At 47.0% G+C, this 19,413-nt stretch overlaps 1 protein-coding gene across 3 annotated transcripts in view; it reads right to left on the bottom strand.

Moving 5' to 3' along the window:
• sugct (succinyl-CoA:glutarate-CoA transferase) overlaps positions 1-19,413 on the bottom strand; it is an 81,237-nt gene that overhangs the window by 55,544 nt on the left and 6,280 nt on the right. For all 3 annotated transcript variants that reach the window (XM_038276101.1, XM_038276100.1, XM_038276099.1), the window contains exons 9-12: positions 18,399-18,494; positions 6,263-6,334; positions 6,047-6,144; positions 5,852-5,954 (exon numbers count right to left, since the gene is read on the bottom strand). In XM_038276101.1, coding sequence (XP_038132029.1) covers positions 5,852-5,954; positions 6,047-6,144; positions 6,263-6,334; positions 18,399-18,494 — 369 coding nt within the window. The remainder of the gene's footprint in view (positions 1-5,851; positions 5,955-6,046; positions 6,145-6,262; positions 6,335-18,398; positions 18,495-19,413) is intronic.

The raw sequence follows: 19,413 nt of genomic DNA, 5'->3' as shown, positions 1-19,413 counted from the left end.
CCTTCCATCCTTTCGTCCACCCATCCATCCTCATCTATCCATCCATCGTCCATCCATCCTTTCCCCCATCCATCCACCCAATCCATCGCCCATCCATCCACCCATCCATCCATCCATCCATCCTTTCACCCTCCATCCATCGTCCTTTTCCACCCCACACCCAAACCATCACCCCCCCCACCCCATCCATCATCCATCCAACACCCTCCATCCTCCATCCCAACCCATCACCCCACCCATCCATCATCCACCCAAACATCCATCCATCCATCCACCCACCCTTTCCATCATCCATCCAAAATCGTCCTTTCCATCCATCATCCTTTCCATCCTCCTCCATCCATCATCCATCCTTTCCACCCAAACATCCATCCATCCATCCATCCATCATCCATCCATCCATCCATCCATCCATCCATCATCCATCCAACATCCATCCATCCATCCATCCATCATCCATCCATCCATCATCCATCATCCATCCAACATCCATCCATCGTCCATCCATCCATCATCCGTCCATCCATCCATCATCCATCCAACATCCATCCATCCATCCATCCATCGTCCATCCATCCATCATCCGTCCATCCATCCATCCATCATCCATCCATTATCCGTCCATCCATCCATCCAACATCCATCCATCCATCCATCCATCGTCCATGCATCCATCCATCATCCATCCATCTATCCATCCATCATCCATCCATTATCCGTCCATCCATCCATCCAACATCCATCCATCCATCCATCCATCGTCCATCCATCCATCATCCGTCCATCCATCCATCCATCATCCATCCATTATCCGTCCATCCATCCATCCAACATCCATCCATCCATCCATCCATCGTCCATGCATCCATCCATCATCCATCCATCCATCGTCCATGCATCCATCCATCATCCAACATCCATCCATCCATCCATCCATCATCCATCCATCCATCCATCCATCCATCCATCCATCGTCCATCCATCCATCATCCATCCATCTATCCATCCATCCATCCATCATCCATCCATCCATCCATCCATCCATCCATCGTCCATCCATCCATCGTCCATCCATCCATCCATCGTCCATCCATCCATCATCCATCCATCCATCCATCCATCCATCGTCCATCCATCCATCATCCATCCATCATCCATCCATCCATCCATCATCCATCCATCATCCATCCATCCATCCATCATCCATCCAACATCCATCCATCCATCATCCATCCAACATCCATCCATCCATCCATCATCCATCATCCATCATCCATCCATCCATCATCCATCCATCCATCCATCATCCATCCATCCATCCATCCATCGTCCATCCATCCATCATCCATCCATCCATCCATCCATCATCCATCCATCCAACATCCATCCATCCATCCATCCATCATCCATCCATCCATCCATCATCCATCATCCATCCATCCATCCATCATCCATCCATCCATCCATCCATCATCCATCCATCCATCCATCCATCATCCATCCATCCATCATCCATCATCCATCCAACATCCATCCATCCATCCATCCATCGTCCATCCATCCATCATCCGTCCATCCATCCATCATCCATCCAACATCCATCCATCCATCCATCCATCGTCCATCCATCCATCATCCGTCCATCCATCCATCCATCATCCATCCATCATCCGTCCATCCATCCATCCATCCATCATCCATCCATCCATCATCCATCCATCATCCATCCATCCATCCATCATCCATCCATCCATCCATCATCCATCATCCATCCAACATCCATCCATCCATCCATCATCCATCCATCCAACATCCATCCATCCATCCATCATCCATCATCCATCCAACATCCATCCATCCATCCATCCATCGTCCATCCATCCATAATCCATCCATCATCCATCCATCCATCCAACATCCATCCATCCATCCATCCATCCAACATCCATCCATCCAACATCCATCCATCCATCATCCATCCATCCATCCATCCATCCATCCAACATCCATCCATCCAACATCCATCCATCCATCATCCATCCTCCATCATCCATCATCCATCCATCCATCCATCCATCCATCCATCATCCATCCATCCAACATCCATCCATCCATCGTCCATCCATCCATCATCTATCCATCATCCATCATCCATCCATCCATCCATCATCCATCATCCATCCATAATCCATCATCCATCCATCCATCCATCATCCATCCATCATCCATCATCCATTATCCATCCATCCATCCAACATCCATCCATCCATCCATCCATCCATCATCCATCCATCATCCATCCATCCATCCATCATCCATCCATCCATCATCCATCCATACATCCATCCATCCATCATCCATCCATCCATCCATCATCCATCATCCATCATCCATCCATCCATCATCCATCCATCCATCCATCGTCCATCCATCCATCATCCATCCATCGTCCATCATCCATCCATCTATCCATCCAACATCCATCCATCTATCCATCCATCCAACATCCATCCATCCATCCATCCATCGTCCATCCATCCATCATCCATCCATCCATCATCCATCCAACATCCATCCATCCATCGTCCATCCATCCATCCATCCATCATCCATCATCCATCATCCATCATCCATCATCCATCGATCATCCATCCATCCAACATCCATCCGTCCATCATCCATCCAACATCCATCCATCCATCCATCCATCGTCCATCCATCATCCATCCAACATCCATCCATCCATCCATCCATCCATCGTCCATCCATCCATCCATCCATCATCCATCCAACATCCATCCATCCATCCATCCATCGTCCATCCATCCATCCATCCATCATCCATCCATCCATCATCCATCATTCATCATCCATCCATCCATCCAACATCCATCCATCCATCCATCCATCGTCCATCCATCCATCATGCATCCATCATCCATCATCCATCCATCCAACATCCATCCATCCATCCATCCAACATCCATCCATCCATCCATCGTCCATCCATCATCCATCCATCCATCATCCATCCATCCATCCATCCATCCATCATCCATCCAACATCCATCCATCCATCCATCATCCATCCATCCATCATCCATCATCCATCATCCATCCAACATCCATCCATCCATCATCCATCATTCATCATCCATCCATCCATCCAACATCCATCCATCCATCCATCCATTGTCCATCCATCCATCCATCATCCATCCATCATCCATCCATCCATCATCCATCATTCATCCAACATCCATCCATCCATCCATCGTCCATCCATCCATCATGCATCCATCATCCATCATCCATCCATTCAACATCCATCCATCCATCCATCCAACATCCATCCATCCATCCATCCATCGTCCATCCATCATCCATCCATCCATCATCCATCCATCCATCCATCCATCCATCATCCATCCAACATCCATCCATCCATCCATCATCCATCCATCCATCATCCATCATCCATCATCCATCATTCATCATCCATCCATCATCCATCATCTATCCATCCAACATCCATCCATCCATCATCCATCATTCATCATCCATCCATCCATCCAACATCCATCCATCCATCCATCCATCCATTGTCCATCCATCCATCATCCATCCATCATCCATCATCCATCCATCCATCCATCCATCCAACATCCATCCATCCATCCATCCATCCAACATCCATCCATCTATCCATCGTCCATCCATCCATCCATCCATCCATCCATCCATCATCCATCATCCATCCATCGTCCATCATCCATCCATCCATCATCCATCCAACATCCATCCATCATCCATCATCCATCCATCCAACATCCATCCATCCATCCATCCATCCAACATCCATCCATCCATCCATCCATCCATCGTCCATCCATCCATCCATCCATCCATCCATCATCCATCATCCATCCATCGTCCATCATCCATCCATCCATCATCCATCATCCATCCATCCATCATCCATCCATCATCCATCATCCATCCATCCAACATCCATCCATCCATCCATCCATCATCCATCCAACATCCATCCATCCATCCAACATCCATCCATCCATCCATCATCCATCCATCCATCCACCCATTGTCCATCCATCCATCCATCCATCATCCATCCATCCAACATCCATCCATCCATCCATCCATCGTCCATCCATCCATCATCCATCCAACATCCATCCATCCATCTATCCATCGTCCATCCATCCATCCATCCATCCATCATCCATCATCCATCCATCATCCATCATCCATCCATCATCCATCATCCATCCATCCATCATCCATCATCCATCATCCATCCATCATCCATCCATCCAACATCCATCCAACATCCATCCATCCATCATCCATCCATCCATCATCCATCCATCATCCATCATCCATCCATCATCCATCATCCATCCATCATCCATCATCCATCCATCCATCATCCATCCATCATCCATCATCCATCATCCATCCATCATCCATCATCCATCCATCATCCATCCATCCATCATCCATCATCCATCATCCATCCATCATCCATCCATCCATCATCCATCATTCATCATCCATCCATCATCCATCCATCATCCATCATCCATCCATCCATCATCCATCATCCATCCATCATCCATCATCCATCATCCATCCATCATCCATCATCCATCCATCATCCATCATCCATCCATCCATCATCCATCGTCCATCCATCCATCATCCATCCATCATCCATCCATCCAACATCCATCCATCCATCCAACATCCATCCATCCATCCATCCATCCATCCATCGTCCATCCATCCATCCATCCATCCATCATCCATCATCCATCATCCATCCATCATCCATCATCCATCCATCATCCATCCATCCATCCATCCATCCAACATCCATCCAACATCCATCCATCATCGTCCATCCATCCATCCATCCATCCATCATCCATCCATCATCCATCATCCATCATCCATCCATCCAACATCCATCCATCCATCATCCATCCAACATCCATCCATCCATCCAACATCCATCCATCCATCCATCTACCTCCTGCTAAATGCAGCAGTGTTCTTAGATGAAGATCAGCTCATCTTCCTCCTGTTCCCTGGAAGCAGCCGATCATCTGTTATTCCCATCTGCAGTGATGGATTTCCCGCCCAGTAACAGCCTTCAGGTGTCACCGCGCTGTGATTTAACTCCCCGCTGGCTCCCGTACAGCCCGACCCGACTCACAGAAGGTTATGAACTGCAGACTCAGCACTTCCTGTGATGTCACAGCAGAGGAAATGCTTCCAACCCCCCCAGAACCCAGAGGAGAGGAAACCCAGAGCTGAGCTCAGCAGGAAGGTAGCTCTGAAACACAGCGGATTCAGTCTGGACAGAACCAACCGGAACCAGCCGGAACCAACCGGAACCAGCCGGAACCAACCGGAACCAACCAGAACCAGCCGGAACCAACCGGAACCAGCCGGAACCAACCGGAACCAACCAGAACCAACCGGAACCAACCGGAACTGAACCAACTGGAACCAACCAGAACCAACCGGAACCAACTGGAACCAACCGGAATCAACCGGAACCAACCGGAACTGAACCTTGATCACTAACTCCATTATCATCATCACCTTCATCATCACCATCCTCATCTTCCTCACTATCATCATAATTTTAACCATCATCATCATCATGATCATCATCATCATTTCCACCGTCATTATTTCATCATCATCCTCATAACCAAAGGAATCCTAGATCTTTAATGAACCTCCAGCTCTGGTTCTGCTGAACCAGAACCAGAACCAGGGAGGTTCCTCTGACCCAGACCGATCTGCGGCTGGCACTGACCTGTGGCTCTGAGAACACTTCCTGGATGCTGTTGATTGGTCCAACAGGAACACCTGATCCCTGGAACCTCCTCAGCCAATCAGCAGTTCTCTCCTGCAGGAACCTGAAAGGAACAGAACCAGACGATGAAGCGAGGCCCTAATGGGCCAACGGTTCTGATCCGCCCCAAAGAGGACCGGTCCGGTTGGAGCAGACCTCTCTGACAGCGTCTGCAGCAGCTGTTTGCGGTTCTGGACTCTCAGCTGGTTGGTTCTGTAGTTCGGGTCCTCAGTGAGATTCTGCAGATCCAGAACCTGCAGGTCCAACGGAACCAGAACACATTCTTAGACTAACTTTCAGAACTGCCTTAGAAAGAGATCTGTCAGAAGCACCTGGGCAAACGGATCGGACCAGAACTCCAGTCACACTCACCTGACACACTCTGACGAACTGCTGATCGTTCCCTGCAGCGACAACCAGGTGTCCATCTTTGGTTCTGAAGCCCTGGAGACACAGAGGAACCATGAAGGAACCAGAACCTGGACCCCAGGAATTCACTGGTCCCTGGATCCAAAAACCGGTCCCTGGATCCAAAAACCGATCCCTGGATCCAAAAACCAAAAACCGGTCCCTGGATCCAAAAACCGGTCCCTGGATCCAAAAAAACGGTCCCTGGATCCAAAAACCAAAAACCGGTCCCTGGATCCAAAAACCAAAAACCGGTCCCCGGATCCAAAAACCGGTCCCTGGATCCAAAAACCGGTCCCTGGATCCAAAAACCGATCCCAACCTGGAATAAACTAAAGCAGTTCATCAACCGGCGAAAAACTTTATTTATAAACCGGACAAACAGCTTAGCACTCACTGTAAGATGCGACATTACAGCATCTATGTTCTCTGGTTCTATCCTGCTCTGTTCTTGTCTGATTTATTCTACTTTATTCTGTTCTTTACTTTATTTCGACCCAAAGGTGGAATCATAATGATTTAATGAACAGATTTCAGCCTTTATCTGATTATTAATCAGAATATTTAACAGATCAACCGGTCCGCTATGGCAGGAATTAAACTACGTCCATTTTTAGTCATTGATTATTGATATCTGAAATAAAAATGGTACCAAATGTATTACAGAGATGTGAAATTCATTTTCAGACACCCAGAATGTTTATTTCAGAGAGGAGTGACGTCATTTCTCCTAGTAAGAATTACATCTCAGATATCTGAACGTTTATTTTGACTGGGAAGAAATGCATTTTAGACATCCGGATTACATTTTCAGTCGAGCTAATAAATGTGAAAATGGCCTGCCATACATCCACTTTGTTCTGACTGTCGGTCAGTTTGAGGAACAGGTTTGGATCAAAGAAAAATAAAGAAAACAGACCATTTTTTCTGCTGGGCTGAACAAGAAAAACATGGAGAACAGAACCAGAACTTTTTACTCTTTTTACTCTCTTCCTGTGAGTCAATAATCAGAACCGAGCAGAACCTCACTGAGACGTTCTGATGGGAAAATCAACTTTCCCAAAACCGTCTTTGGTTCCTCTGAATCATCAGAACTGATCTGGTTCTGAACAACCAGAACTTCTTCTCATGAAGCTCCTGATTGGTTTATCTTCAGCTTTCATTCCTCATTTGGACCTCAGGGGTTCTGGTTCCCGTTGGCCCATCTGGTCATGGAGCTAAATCCATGATACGGACACGTCGGAATCGGAACAGGCGCCGAGTCTGGAGCAGGTCTCGGGTCTTTCCTTCCTCATGTTGAATCGGACCAATGAGGAGCTGCTGCAGGTTCTGGAGCTTTACTAAGAGGAGAGCCTCCAGAGGAAACCTGCTGAAAGGCCGCCGCGTCTCTTCCTGCCGACGGCCTCCATCTTTCCTGTCTGACTCTCAGCCACATGAAAGGAGCTGCAAACACAGAGCGTTCACCTCTGGTCACGCCGTTCCCACCGCAGCTATGCTTTCATCTGCCACCCCAGGGGCTTGTGGGTAATGTGGTCCACATGGGGATGAAACGTTCAGCCACAGAACCTCAGAGAGGAGAGGAACTGGTGGGCTCCCAGTAGGGAGGCTTGTGCCCCCTGCTGGCTGAAAAAGACCCGGACAGACAGGCAGACAGACAGACAGACAGACAGACAGACAGACAGACAGACAGACAGACAGACAGACAGCTGAACTCCAAGCAGGAGATTCTGCAGAACATCTAAGGCTGTTCTTCTGCAGATTTAGCTGCATTTAGTGACACATCGAGGGAAAATAAAGGCTATTTCTATTCAATTCAACTCTTTTCTATTGCTGTCTCTATGTTCATGGATGTTGGCTAACGCTTCCTCAGCCATCTGTGGTTCTTTCTGGGTTCATTAATTCTGTTTGTTGAATGAAGACCTGAAGGACGCATTACAGACGTTAGATTTTAGATCTAAAGCTCAGCTGACCTCCTGACCTTCCTGAAACTGAGCCTCAATAAATTTTAACAAACTGTTGTTCACATTCCTTCATTATCTAAGTGAGGAGAGAATCCTCATATCTATCAGCTGATCTACTGCTGCTGAAATGAGCTTCCTCTGCAGGTTGGTTGGAAGCTGCAGAAGAAGGTGATGAGTTCAGAGACCAGTTTGAGAAACGATTCAGAGAAAATGGAGGCGGTTCGATCAGGATCCCTGTCCTGGATCTCTTGGTTTTTAGCCTTTCCAGTCATGTCCTGCTGGGATGACGTCTCTGACATCTGGAGTCATTAACATCTGGAGACACTAGCATCTGGAGTCATTAGCATCTGGAGTCATTAGCATCTGGAGACACTAGCATCTGTAGACACTAGCATCTGGAGTCATTAGCATCTGGAGTCATTAGCATCTGTAGACACTAGCATCTGTAGTCATGAGCATCTGTAGTCATTAGCATATGTAGACACTAGCATCTGTAGACACTAGCATTTGGAGTCATTAGCATCTGGAGTCATTAGCATCTGGAGTCATTAGCATCTGTAGACACTAGCATCTGGAGTCATTAGCATCTGGAGTCATTAGCATCTGGAGACACTAGCATCTGGAGTCATTAGCATCTGTAGACACTAGCATCTGTAGTCATGAGCATCTGTAGTCATTAGCATATGTAGACACTAGCATCTGTAGACACTAGCATTTGGAGTCATTAGCATCTGGAGTCATTAGCATCTGGAGTCATTAGCATCTGTAGACACTAGCATCTGGAGTCATTAGCATCTGTAGTCATTAGCATCTGTAGACACTAGCATCTGAAAACATTAGCATGTGGAGTCATTAGCATCTGGAGTCATTAGCATCTATAGACACTAGCATCTGGAGTCATTACCCTTTGTAGTCATTAGCATCTATAGACACTAGCATCTGTAGACACGAGCATCTGTAGTCATTAGCATCTGTAGTCATTAGCATCTGGAGTCATTTGCATCTGGAGTCATTTGCATCTGGAGACACAAGCATCTGTAGTCATTAGCATCTGTAGTCATTAGTATCTGTAGACACGAGCATCTGTAGTCATTAGCATCTGTAGTCATTAGCATCTGGAGTCACTAGCATCTGGAGTCACTAGCATCTGGAGTCACTAGCATCTGGAGTCATTTGCATCTGGAGACACAAGCATCTGTAGTCATTACCATCTGGAGACACTAGCATCTGGAGTCATTTGCATCTGGAGTCATTTGTATCTGTAGACACTAGCATCTGTAGTCACTAGCATCTGGAGTCATTTGCATCTGGAGTCATTTGCATCTGTAGACACTAGCATCTGTAGTCACTAGCATCTGGAGTCATTGCATCTGGAGTCATTAGCATCTGGAGTCATTAGCATCTGGAATCATTAGCATCTGTAGACACTAGCATCTGGAGTCATTAGCATCTGTAGACACTAGCATCTCTAGTCATTAGCATCTGTAGGCATTAGCATCTGGAGACACTAGCATCTGGAGTCATTAGCATTTGGAGTCATTAGCATCTGAAGTCATTAGCATCTGTAGACACTAGCATCTGGAGTCATTAGCATTTGGAGTCATTAGCATCTGAAGTCATTAGCATCTGTAGACACTAGCATCTGGAGTCATTAGCATCTGTAGACACTAGCATCTGTAGACACTAGCATCTGTGAACACTAGCATCTATAGTCATTAGCATCTGGAGTCATTAGCATCTGTAGTCATTAGCATCTGGGGTCTCTAGCATCTCTAGTCACTAGCATCTGTAGACACTAGCATCTGTGAACACTAGCATCTGGAGTCATTAGCATCTAGAGTCATTAGCATCTGTAGACACTAGCATCTGGAGTCATTAGCATCTCTAGACACTAGCATCTGTAGACACTAGCATCTGTGAACACTAGCATCTGTAGTCATTAGCATCTGTAGTCATTAGCATCTGTAGACACTAGCATCTCTAGTCATTAGCATCTGTAGGCATTAGCATCTGGAAACACTAGCATCTGTAGTCATTAGCATCTGGAGTCATTAGCATCTCTAGTCACTAGCATCTCTAGTCACTAGCACCTCTAGTCACTAGCACCTCTCGTCACTAGCATCTCTAGTCACTAGCATCTCTAGTCACTAGCACCTCTAGTCACTAGCACCTCTAGTCACTAACACCTCTAGTCACTAACACCTCTAGTCACTAGCTCCTCTAGTCACTAGCTCCTCTAGTCACTAGCACCTCTAGTCACTAGCACCTCTAGTCACTAACACCTCTAGTCACTAGCTCCTCTAGTCACTAGCATCTCTAGTCACTAGCATCTCTAGTCACTAGCACCTCTAGTCACTAGAATCTCTAGTCATTAGCATCTGTAGACACTAGCATCTGGAGACGTTAGCATCTGTAGTCGTTAGCATCTCTAGTCGTTAGCATCTCTAGTCACTAGCACCTCTAGTCACTAGCACCTCTCGTCACTAGCACCTCTCGTCACTAGCACCTCTAGTCACTAGCACCTCTAGTCACTAACACCTCTAGTCACTAACACCTCTAGTCACTAGCTCCTCTAGTCACTAGCACCTCTAGTCACTAGCATCTCTAGTCACTAGCACCTCTAGTCACTAGCATCTCTAGTCACTAGCATCTCTAGTCACTAGCACCTCTAGTCACTAGCACCTCTAGTCACTAACACCTCTAGTCACTAGCATCTCTAGTCACTAGCACCTCTAGTCACTAGCACCTCTAGTCACTAACACCTCTAGTCACTAGCACCTCTAGTCACTAACACCTCTAGTCACTAACACCTCTAGTCACTAGCTCCTCTAGTCACTAGCACCTCTAGTCACTAGCATCTCTAGTCACTAGCACCTCTAGTCACTAGCACCTCTAGTCACTAGCATCTCTAGACACTAGCATCTGTAGACACTAGCATCTGTGAACACTAGCATCTGTAGTCATTAGCATCTGTAGTCATTAGCATCTGTAGTCATTAGCATCTGTAGACACTAGCATCTCTAGTCATTAGCATCTGTAGACATTAGCATCTGGAAACACTAGCATCTGTAGTCATTATCATCTGGAGTCATTAGCATCTCTAGTCACTAGCATCTCTAGTCACTAGCACCTCTAGTCACTAGCACCGCTCGTCACTAGCATCTCTAGTCACTAGCACCTCTAGTCACTAACACCTCTAGTCACTAACACCTCTAGTCACTAGCTCCTCTAGTCACTAGCTCCTCTAGTCACTAGCACCTCTAGTCACTAGCACCTCTAGTCACTAACACCTCTAGTCACTAGCTCCTCTAGTCACTAGCATCTCTAGTCACTAGCATCTCTATTCACTAGCATCTCTAGTCACTAGCACCTCTAGTCACTAGCACCTCTAGTCACTAGAATCTCTAGTCATTAGCATCTGTAGACACTAGCATCTGGAGTCGTTAGCATCTGTAGTCGTTAGCATCTCTAGTCGTTAGCATCTCTAGTCACTAGCACCTCTAGTCACTAGCACCTCTCGTCACTAGCACCTCTCGTCACTAGCACCTCTAGTCACTAGCACCTCTAGTCACTAGCACCTCTAGTCACTAACACCTCTAGTCACTAACACCTCTAGTCACTAGCTCCTCTAGTCACTAGCACCTCTAGTCACTAGCATCTCTAGTCACTAGCACCTCTAGTCACTAGCATCTCTAGTCACTAGCATCTCTAGTCACTAGCATCTCTAGTCACTAGCACCTCTAGTCACTAGCACCTCTAGTCACTAACACCTCTAGTCACTAGCTCCTCTAGTCACTAGCACCTCTAGTCACTAGCACCTCTAGTCACTAGCATCTCTAGTCACTAGCACCTCTAGTCACTAGCACCTCTAGTCACTAGCACCTCTAGTCACTAACACTTCTAGTCACTAACACCTCTAGTCACTAGCTCCTCTAGTCACTAGCTCCTCTAGTCACTAACACCTCTAGTCACTAGCACCTCTAGTCACTAGCATCTCTAGTCACTAGCATCTCTAGTCACTAGCATCTGGAGTCGTTAGCATCTGTAGTCGTTAGCATCTCTAGTCGTTAGCATCTCTAGTCACTAGCACCTCTCGTCACTAGCACCTCTCGTCACTAGCACCTCTCGTCACTAGCACCTCTCGTCACTAGCACCTCTAGTCACTAGCACCTCTAGTCACTAGCACCTCTAGTCACTAACACCTCTAGTCACTAACACCTCTAGTCACTAGCTCCTCTAGTCACTAGCACCTCTAGTCACTAGCATCTCTAGTCACTAGCATCTCTAGTCACTGGCATCTCTAGTCACTAGCACCTCTAGTCACTAACACCTCTAGTCACTAGCTCCTCTAGTCACTAGCACCTCTAGTCACTAGCACCTCTAGTCACTAGCATCTCTAGTCACTAGCACCTCTAGTCACTAGCATCTCTAGTCACTAGCACCTCTAGTCACTAGCACCTCTAGTCACTAGCATCTCTAGTCACTAGCACCTCTAGTCACTGGCACCTCTAGTCACTGGCACCTCTAGTCACTAACACCTCTAGTCACTAGCACCTCTAGTCACTAACACCTCTAGTCACTAGCTCCTCTAGTCACTAGCACCTCTAGTCACTAGCACCTCTAGTCACTAGCATCTCTAGTCACTAGCACCTCTAGTCACTAACACCTCTAGTCACTAGCACCTCTAGTCACTAACACCTCTAGTCACTAACACCTCTAGTCACTAGCTCCTCTAGTCACTAGCTCCTCTAGTCACTAACACCTCTAGTCACTAGCACCTCTAGTCACTAACACCTCTAGTCACTAGCACCTCTAGTCACTAGCACCTCTAGTCACTAACACCTCTAGTCACTAGCACCTCTAGTCACTAACACCTCTAGTCACTAGCACCTCTAGTCACTAGCATCTCTAGTCACTAGCACCTCTAGTCACTAGCACCTCTAGTCACTAGCACCTCTAGTCACTAGCACCTCTAGTCACTAACACCTCTAGTCACTAGCACCTCTAGTCACTAACACCTCTAGTCACTAGCACCTCTAGTCACTAGCATCTCTAGTCACTAGCACCTCTAGTCACTAACACCTCTAGTCACTAGCACCTCTAGTCACTAACACCTCTAGTCACTAGCTCCTCTAGTCACTAACACCTCTAGTCACTAGCTCCTCTAGTCACTAACACCTCTAGTCACTAGCTCCTCTAGTCACTAGCACCTCTAGTCACTAGCACCTCTAGTCACTAACACCTCTAGTCACTAGCTCCTCTAGTCACTAGCTCCTCTAGTCACTAACACCTCTAGTCACTAGCTCCTCTAGTCACTAGCACCTCTAGTCACTAACACCTCTAGTCACTAGCTCCTCTAGTCACTAACACCTCTAGTCACTAGCACCTCTAGTCACTAACACCTCTAGTCACTAGCTCCTCTAGTCACTAGCACCTCTAGTCACTAGCACCTCTAGTCACTAACACCTCTAGTCACTAGCTCCTCTAGTCACTAGCACCTCTAGTCACTAGCACCTCTAGTCACTAGCACCTCTAGTCACTAACACCTCTAGTCACTAGCACCTCTAGTCACTAGCACCTCTAGTCACTAGCTCCTCTAGTCACTAGCTCCTCTAGTCACTAACACCTCTAGTCACTAGCACCTCTAGTCACTAACACCTCTAGTCACTAGCTCCTCTAGTCACTAGCACCTCTAGTCACTAACACCTCTAGTCACTAGCTCCTCTAGTCACTAGCACCTCTAGTCACTAGCACCTCTAGTCACTAACACCTCTAGTCACTAGCACCTCTAGTCACTAGCACCTCTAGTCACTAACACCTCTAGTCACTAGCACCTCTAGTCACTAGCACCTCTAGTCACTAGCTCCTCTAGTCACTAACACCTCTAGTCACTAGCTCCTCTAGTCACTAGCTCCTCTAGTCACTAGCTCCTCTAGTCACTAGCACCTCTAGTCACTAACACCTCTAGTCACTAGCACCTCTAGTCACTAACACCTCTAGTCACTAGCACCTCTAGTCACTAGCACCTCTAGTCACTAACACCTCTAGTCACTAGCTCCTCTAGTCACTAGCTCCTCTAGTCACTAGCTCCTCTAGTCACTAGCACCTCTAGTCACTAACACCTCTAGTCACTAGCTCCTCTAGTCACTAACACCTCTAGTCACTAGCACCTCTAGTCACTAGCACCTCTAGTCACTAGCACCTCTAGTCACTAACACCTCTAGTCACTAGCACCTCTAGTCACTAACACCTCTAGTCACTAGCACCTCTAGTCACTAACACCTCTAGTCACTAGCACCTCTAGTCACTAGCACCTCTAGTCACTAGCTCCTCTAGTCACTAACACCTCTAGTCACTAGCTCCTCTAGTCACTAACACCTCTAGTCACTAGCACCTCTAGTCACTAACACCTCTGGTCACTAGCTCCTCTAGTCACTAGCACCTCTAGTCACTAGCACCTCTAGTCACTAACACCTCTAGTCACTAGCACCTCTAGTCACTAGCACCTCTAGTCACTAGCACCTCTAGTCACTAACACCTCTAGTCACTAGCACCTCTAGTCACTAGCTCCTCTAGTCACTAGCACCTCTAGTCACTAGCACCTCTAGTCACTAACACCTCTAGTCACTAGCACCTCTAGTCACTAGCACCTCTAGTCACTAACACCTCTAGTCACTAGCACCTCTAGTCACTAGCACCTCTAGTCACTAGCACCTCTAGTCACTAACACCTCTAGTCACTAGCACCTCTAGTCACTAGCACCTCTAGTCACTAGCACCTCTAGTCACTAACACCTCTAGTCACTAGCACCTCTAGTCACTAGCACCTCTAGTCACTAACACCTCTAGTCACTAGCACCTCTAGTCACTAGCTCCTCTAGTCACTAACACCTCTAGTCACTAACACCTCTAGTCACTAGCTCCTCTAGTCACTAGCACCTCTAGTCACTAGCACCTCTAGTCACTAGCACCTCTAGTCACTAGCACCTCTAGTCACTAGCACCTCTAGTCACTAACACCTCTAGTCACTAGCACCTCTAGTCACTAGCTCCTCTAGTCACTAACACCTCTAGTCACTAGCACCTCTAGTCACTAGCACCTCTAGTCACTAACACCTCTAGTCACTAACACCTCTAGTCACTAGCACCTCTAGTCACTAGCACCTCTAGTCACTAGCACCTCTAGTCACTAACACCTCTAGTCACTAACACCTCTAGTCACTAGCTCCTCTAGTCACTAACACCTCTAGTCACTAGCACCTCTAGTCACTAGCACCTCTAGTCACTAGCACCTCTAGTCACTAGCACCTCTAGTCACTAGCTCCTCTAGTCACTAGCACCTCTAGTCACTAGCACCTCTAGTCACTAGCACCTCTAGTCACTAACACCTCTAGTCACTAACACCTCTAGTCACTAACACCTCTAGTCACTAACACCTCTAGTCACTAGCACCTCTAGTCACTAGCACCTCTAGTCACTAGCACCTCTAGTCACTAACACCTCTAGTCACTAGCTCCTCTAGTCACTAACACCTCTAGTCACTAGCACCTCTAGTCACTAACACCTCTGGTCACTAGCTCCTCTAGTCACTAGCACCTCTAGTCACTAACACCTCTAGTCACTAGCACCTCTAGTCACTAACACCTCTAGTCACTAGCACCTCTAGTCACTAGCACCTCTAGTCACTAGCACCTCTAGTCACTAACACCTCTAGTCACTAGCACCTCTAGTCACTAGCTCCTCTAGTCACTAGCACCTCTAGTCACTAGCACCTCTAGTCACTAACACCTCTAGTCACTAGCACCTCTAGTCACTAGCACCTCTAGTCACTAACACCTCTAGTCACTAGCACCTCTAGTCACTAGCACCTCTAGTCACTAGCTCCTCTAGTCACTAACACCTCTAGTCACTAGCACCTCTAGTCACTAGCTCCTCTAGTCACTAGCTCCTCTAGTCACTAGCACCTCTAGTCACTAACACCTCTAGTCACTAGCACCTCTAGTCACTAGCACCTCTAGTCACTAGCACCTCTAGTCACTAGCACCTCTAGTCACTAGCACCTCTAGTCACTAGCACCTCTAGTCACTAACACCTCTAGTCACTAGCACCTCTAGTCACTAGCTCCTCTAGTCACTAGCACCTCTAGTCACTAGCACCTCTAGTCACTAACACCTCTAGTCACTAACACCTCTAGTCACTAGCACCTCTAGTCACTAACACCTCTAGTCACTAGCACCTCTAGTCACTAGCACCTCTAGTCACTAGCACCTCTAGTCACTAACACCTCTAGTCACTAGCACCTCTAGTCACTAGCTCCTCTAGTCACTAGCACCTCTAGTCACTAGCACCTCTAGTCACTAACACCTCTAGTCACTAGCACCTCTAGTCACTAGCACCTCTAGTCACTAACACCTCTAGTCACTAGCACCTCTAGTCACTAGCACCTCTAGTCACTAGCTCCTCTAGTCACTAACACCTCTAGTCACTAGCACCTCTAGTCACTAGCTCCTCTAGTCACTAACACCTCTAGTCACTAACACCTCTAGTCACTAACACCTCTAGTCACTAGCTCCTCTAGTCACTAGCTCCTCTAGTCACTAGCACCTCTAGTCACTAGCACCTCTAGTCACTAGCACCTCTAGTCACTAACACCTCTAGTCACTAACACCTCTAGTCACTAGCACCTCTAGTCACTAGCACCTCTAGTCACTAGCATGCGTCCTTCCTGCTGTTGGCGTCAAACATCAGCTGAAATACAGAAGATGTTCTTCTCACCTGGTCTTCAAACCTCGGGTTTCTGTCCCCAAACGCACCAAGTCTCTCATGTGTCTCTTTTGTGACACGGTGGACGTCTCACTTCTGCAGGATCAAGATGTGAAAAACCTCAAAAGTTCTCCTTTCCAAACCCACAGAACCTCTAACTCTGATGTTTAGACTGCTGCAATCTCTGAACCCTCCACTCTGCTTTCATCTCCGCAGCCTGGAGGCTGAGGAAGCGAAGGAGGGCCCAGTGCATTGTGGGAAAGGAGGTTCACACTGGGTTTAGATCTGAGAGTCGGACGCTGAAGCTGGTGGAGATGAAGACCACAAAAATGTTGCTGGTGCTGGGATCACAGAAGACAGAAACACAAGGAGGAACTGACAGCTTATCTTCTGAGAGTCATGAAGTGGAACATCTCCCTCAGGCTCCATAATGAGGACCAGACTCTGGAGGAGCAGAACAATCCTTAGATCTAAAGGTTTCATTTCCAGCAGATCACAGAGAGACCTTCTAAACGTTCCTCTGAACCACCTCAAGGTGTGAAGCCCCACATTGTGACACCTGCTTTCATTTTCAGCCGTCTTCTTTATCAGACTGTCCACATTCATCAGAGGAGCTTTCATGGCTCCTGCTGAAGGTTACCGAGAACTTAGGGCCACTTCTTCCAACCTCAGCTGGAGATGATCTGCAGCTTTGAACTGATCTAAATGTCCTCTAAAGTCTAAAACCTGAACCGTCCCAGCAGGTCAGGTCCCTGTCTGTACTGGTCTCTGGAGGAGTTCCATCAGGCAGCTGCTACAGTCCTGACTAACATCAGAATAATGAACCCGTTCAGAACCGCTCCGAGTTTTCCAAAGTGCATAAAATAGCATTAAACAGTTTATGGTTGAAGATATTTCAGAGCCGCTGATCTGTTTGGAGCAGAACCCTCAGGGTCTCCAGAGACCTGCTGGCTCTGGGTTCCCACAACCAAACAAGGTATATAGTTTCTCTGCTTCTCAGAAGTTGCTCAGCTTCCCTGGTGGAGAGCGAGCGTTTGGATTGGGCTGGAAGTGAACGCGATCCGGGCAAAGCAATCTGAGAAGAATCATTTCTTAAAACTCAATCTGATCATTTTGAAAATAAATTTTAAAAAAGTGAGAAAATAAAGTTTAAAAAAATATTTACTTGAAAAGTAAAATCCAAGAAAACAGGAAAGTTACTCTGAAAAACAAATGATTTGATTATCAAAGTTTCATTGATTCTTTGGAACAATAATGGAATAAAAGTGACTCCATAGAATCAGGTAGAAGCTGCAGAAGAAGGCAGGCAGGTCAGGGCGTCGGGGGAGGGGGTGTGAATACTTCCTACGTTTGGAGAGAGGGATAGGTGCGGCCTCACCTGGTACGGGACGATGCTCTCATGAGCCGTCCCCCAGCGTCGGGCCTCCTTCCCTGCGTTCAGATAGTTTGCTGCGATGTGACTGAGGCAGGACACCTGGGACAGACAGAGGACAGAGACATTCAGGACATCAACTGTTGGTAAAGCAGCCTGGCCTGCAGGAACCTCTGTCACTATGAGGAACTTCAGATCACGTTTCATCAGCTTTCCTCACAACAGCAGACCTTTGGTTCCAACCAGACGTTCTGCAGCGTCTCCATAAACCAACGCCGTCCTGCTCTAAGTGCTCAGCTTTGATTCCTCCTTCTTCTGATCGGACTCGTTGACGCGGCATTGTGAGAGTTCAGTGATTTGGGTTGGACATCTAAACGTACATCCACATATGAACATGGATGGAACTATCCCATCTGTACTTGAAGCAGGAAGCTAATGTCAGAAATAGCGTTTAGTTCCAGGTTTTATCCAGCAGCCCAACAAAGCCTGGTTTTAGTTTAGAAAACATGCAAATAGAAACGGATGAACGGGCCCCCCCCCCAACAGAGGACCTCCCCTATTCATCCAGGCCAACTATTCCCTCTAACGACCCCCCTTTCAGAGCCATAGACAGGTATGGGGCATTGCAGGCTAACTAAGAAGCCAAACGACCCCCATTCCAAAGGGGGGGACCCGTTCATCCGTTTCTATTTGCATGTTTTCTAAACTAAAACCAGGCTTTGTTGGGCTGCTGGATAAAACCTGGAACTAAACGCTATTTCTGACATTTGGAATGAAAAATCTTCCTGGATGGAAGAGAAACGTCTTCAAACGAGGAAACAAAGTCCAGAGGATTGATTTTAACTTTTTATGGACTAATGTTTCACATACTTGGATTATATTAAACTGCACTTCCGATATTTACCACTGTTCGGCGCCAATTCCCCACTTTCCTTGATGAGTCCTTGGCTGGCCCCTAAAATTCCTTTTTAAACATCAATCCTACTAAAATATTCTGTCCTGATTTGTGGACATTAAGATC

This window comes from Cyprinodon tularosa, unplaced genomic scaffold, assembly GCF_016077235.1.
Source record: "Cyprinodon tularosa strain WSP-4 unplaced genomic scaffold, ASM1607723v1 ctg996, whole genome shotgun sequence".
NCBI classification, from domain to species: Eukaryota; Metazoa; Chordata; class Actinopteri; order Cyprinodontiformes; family Cyprinodontidae; genus Cyprinodon; species Cyprinodon tularosa.
This window is presented reverse-complemented; position numbering and strand designations above follow the sequence as displayed.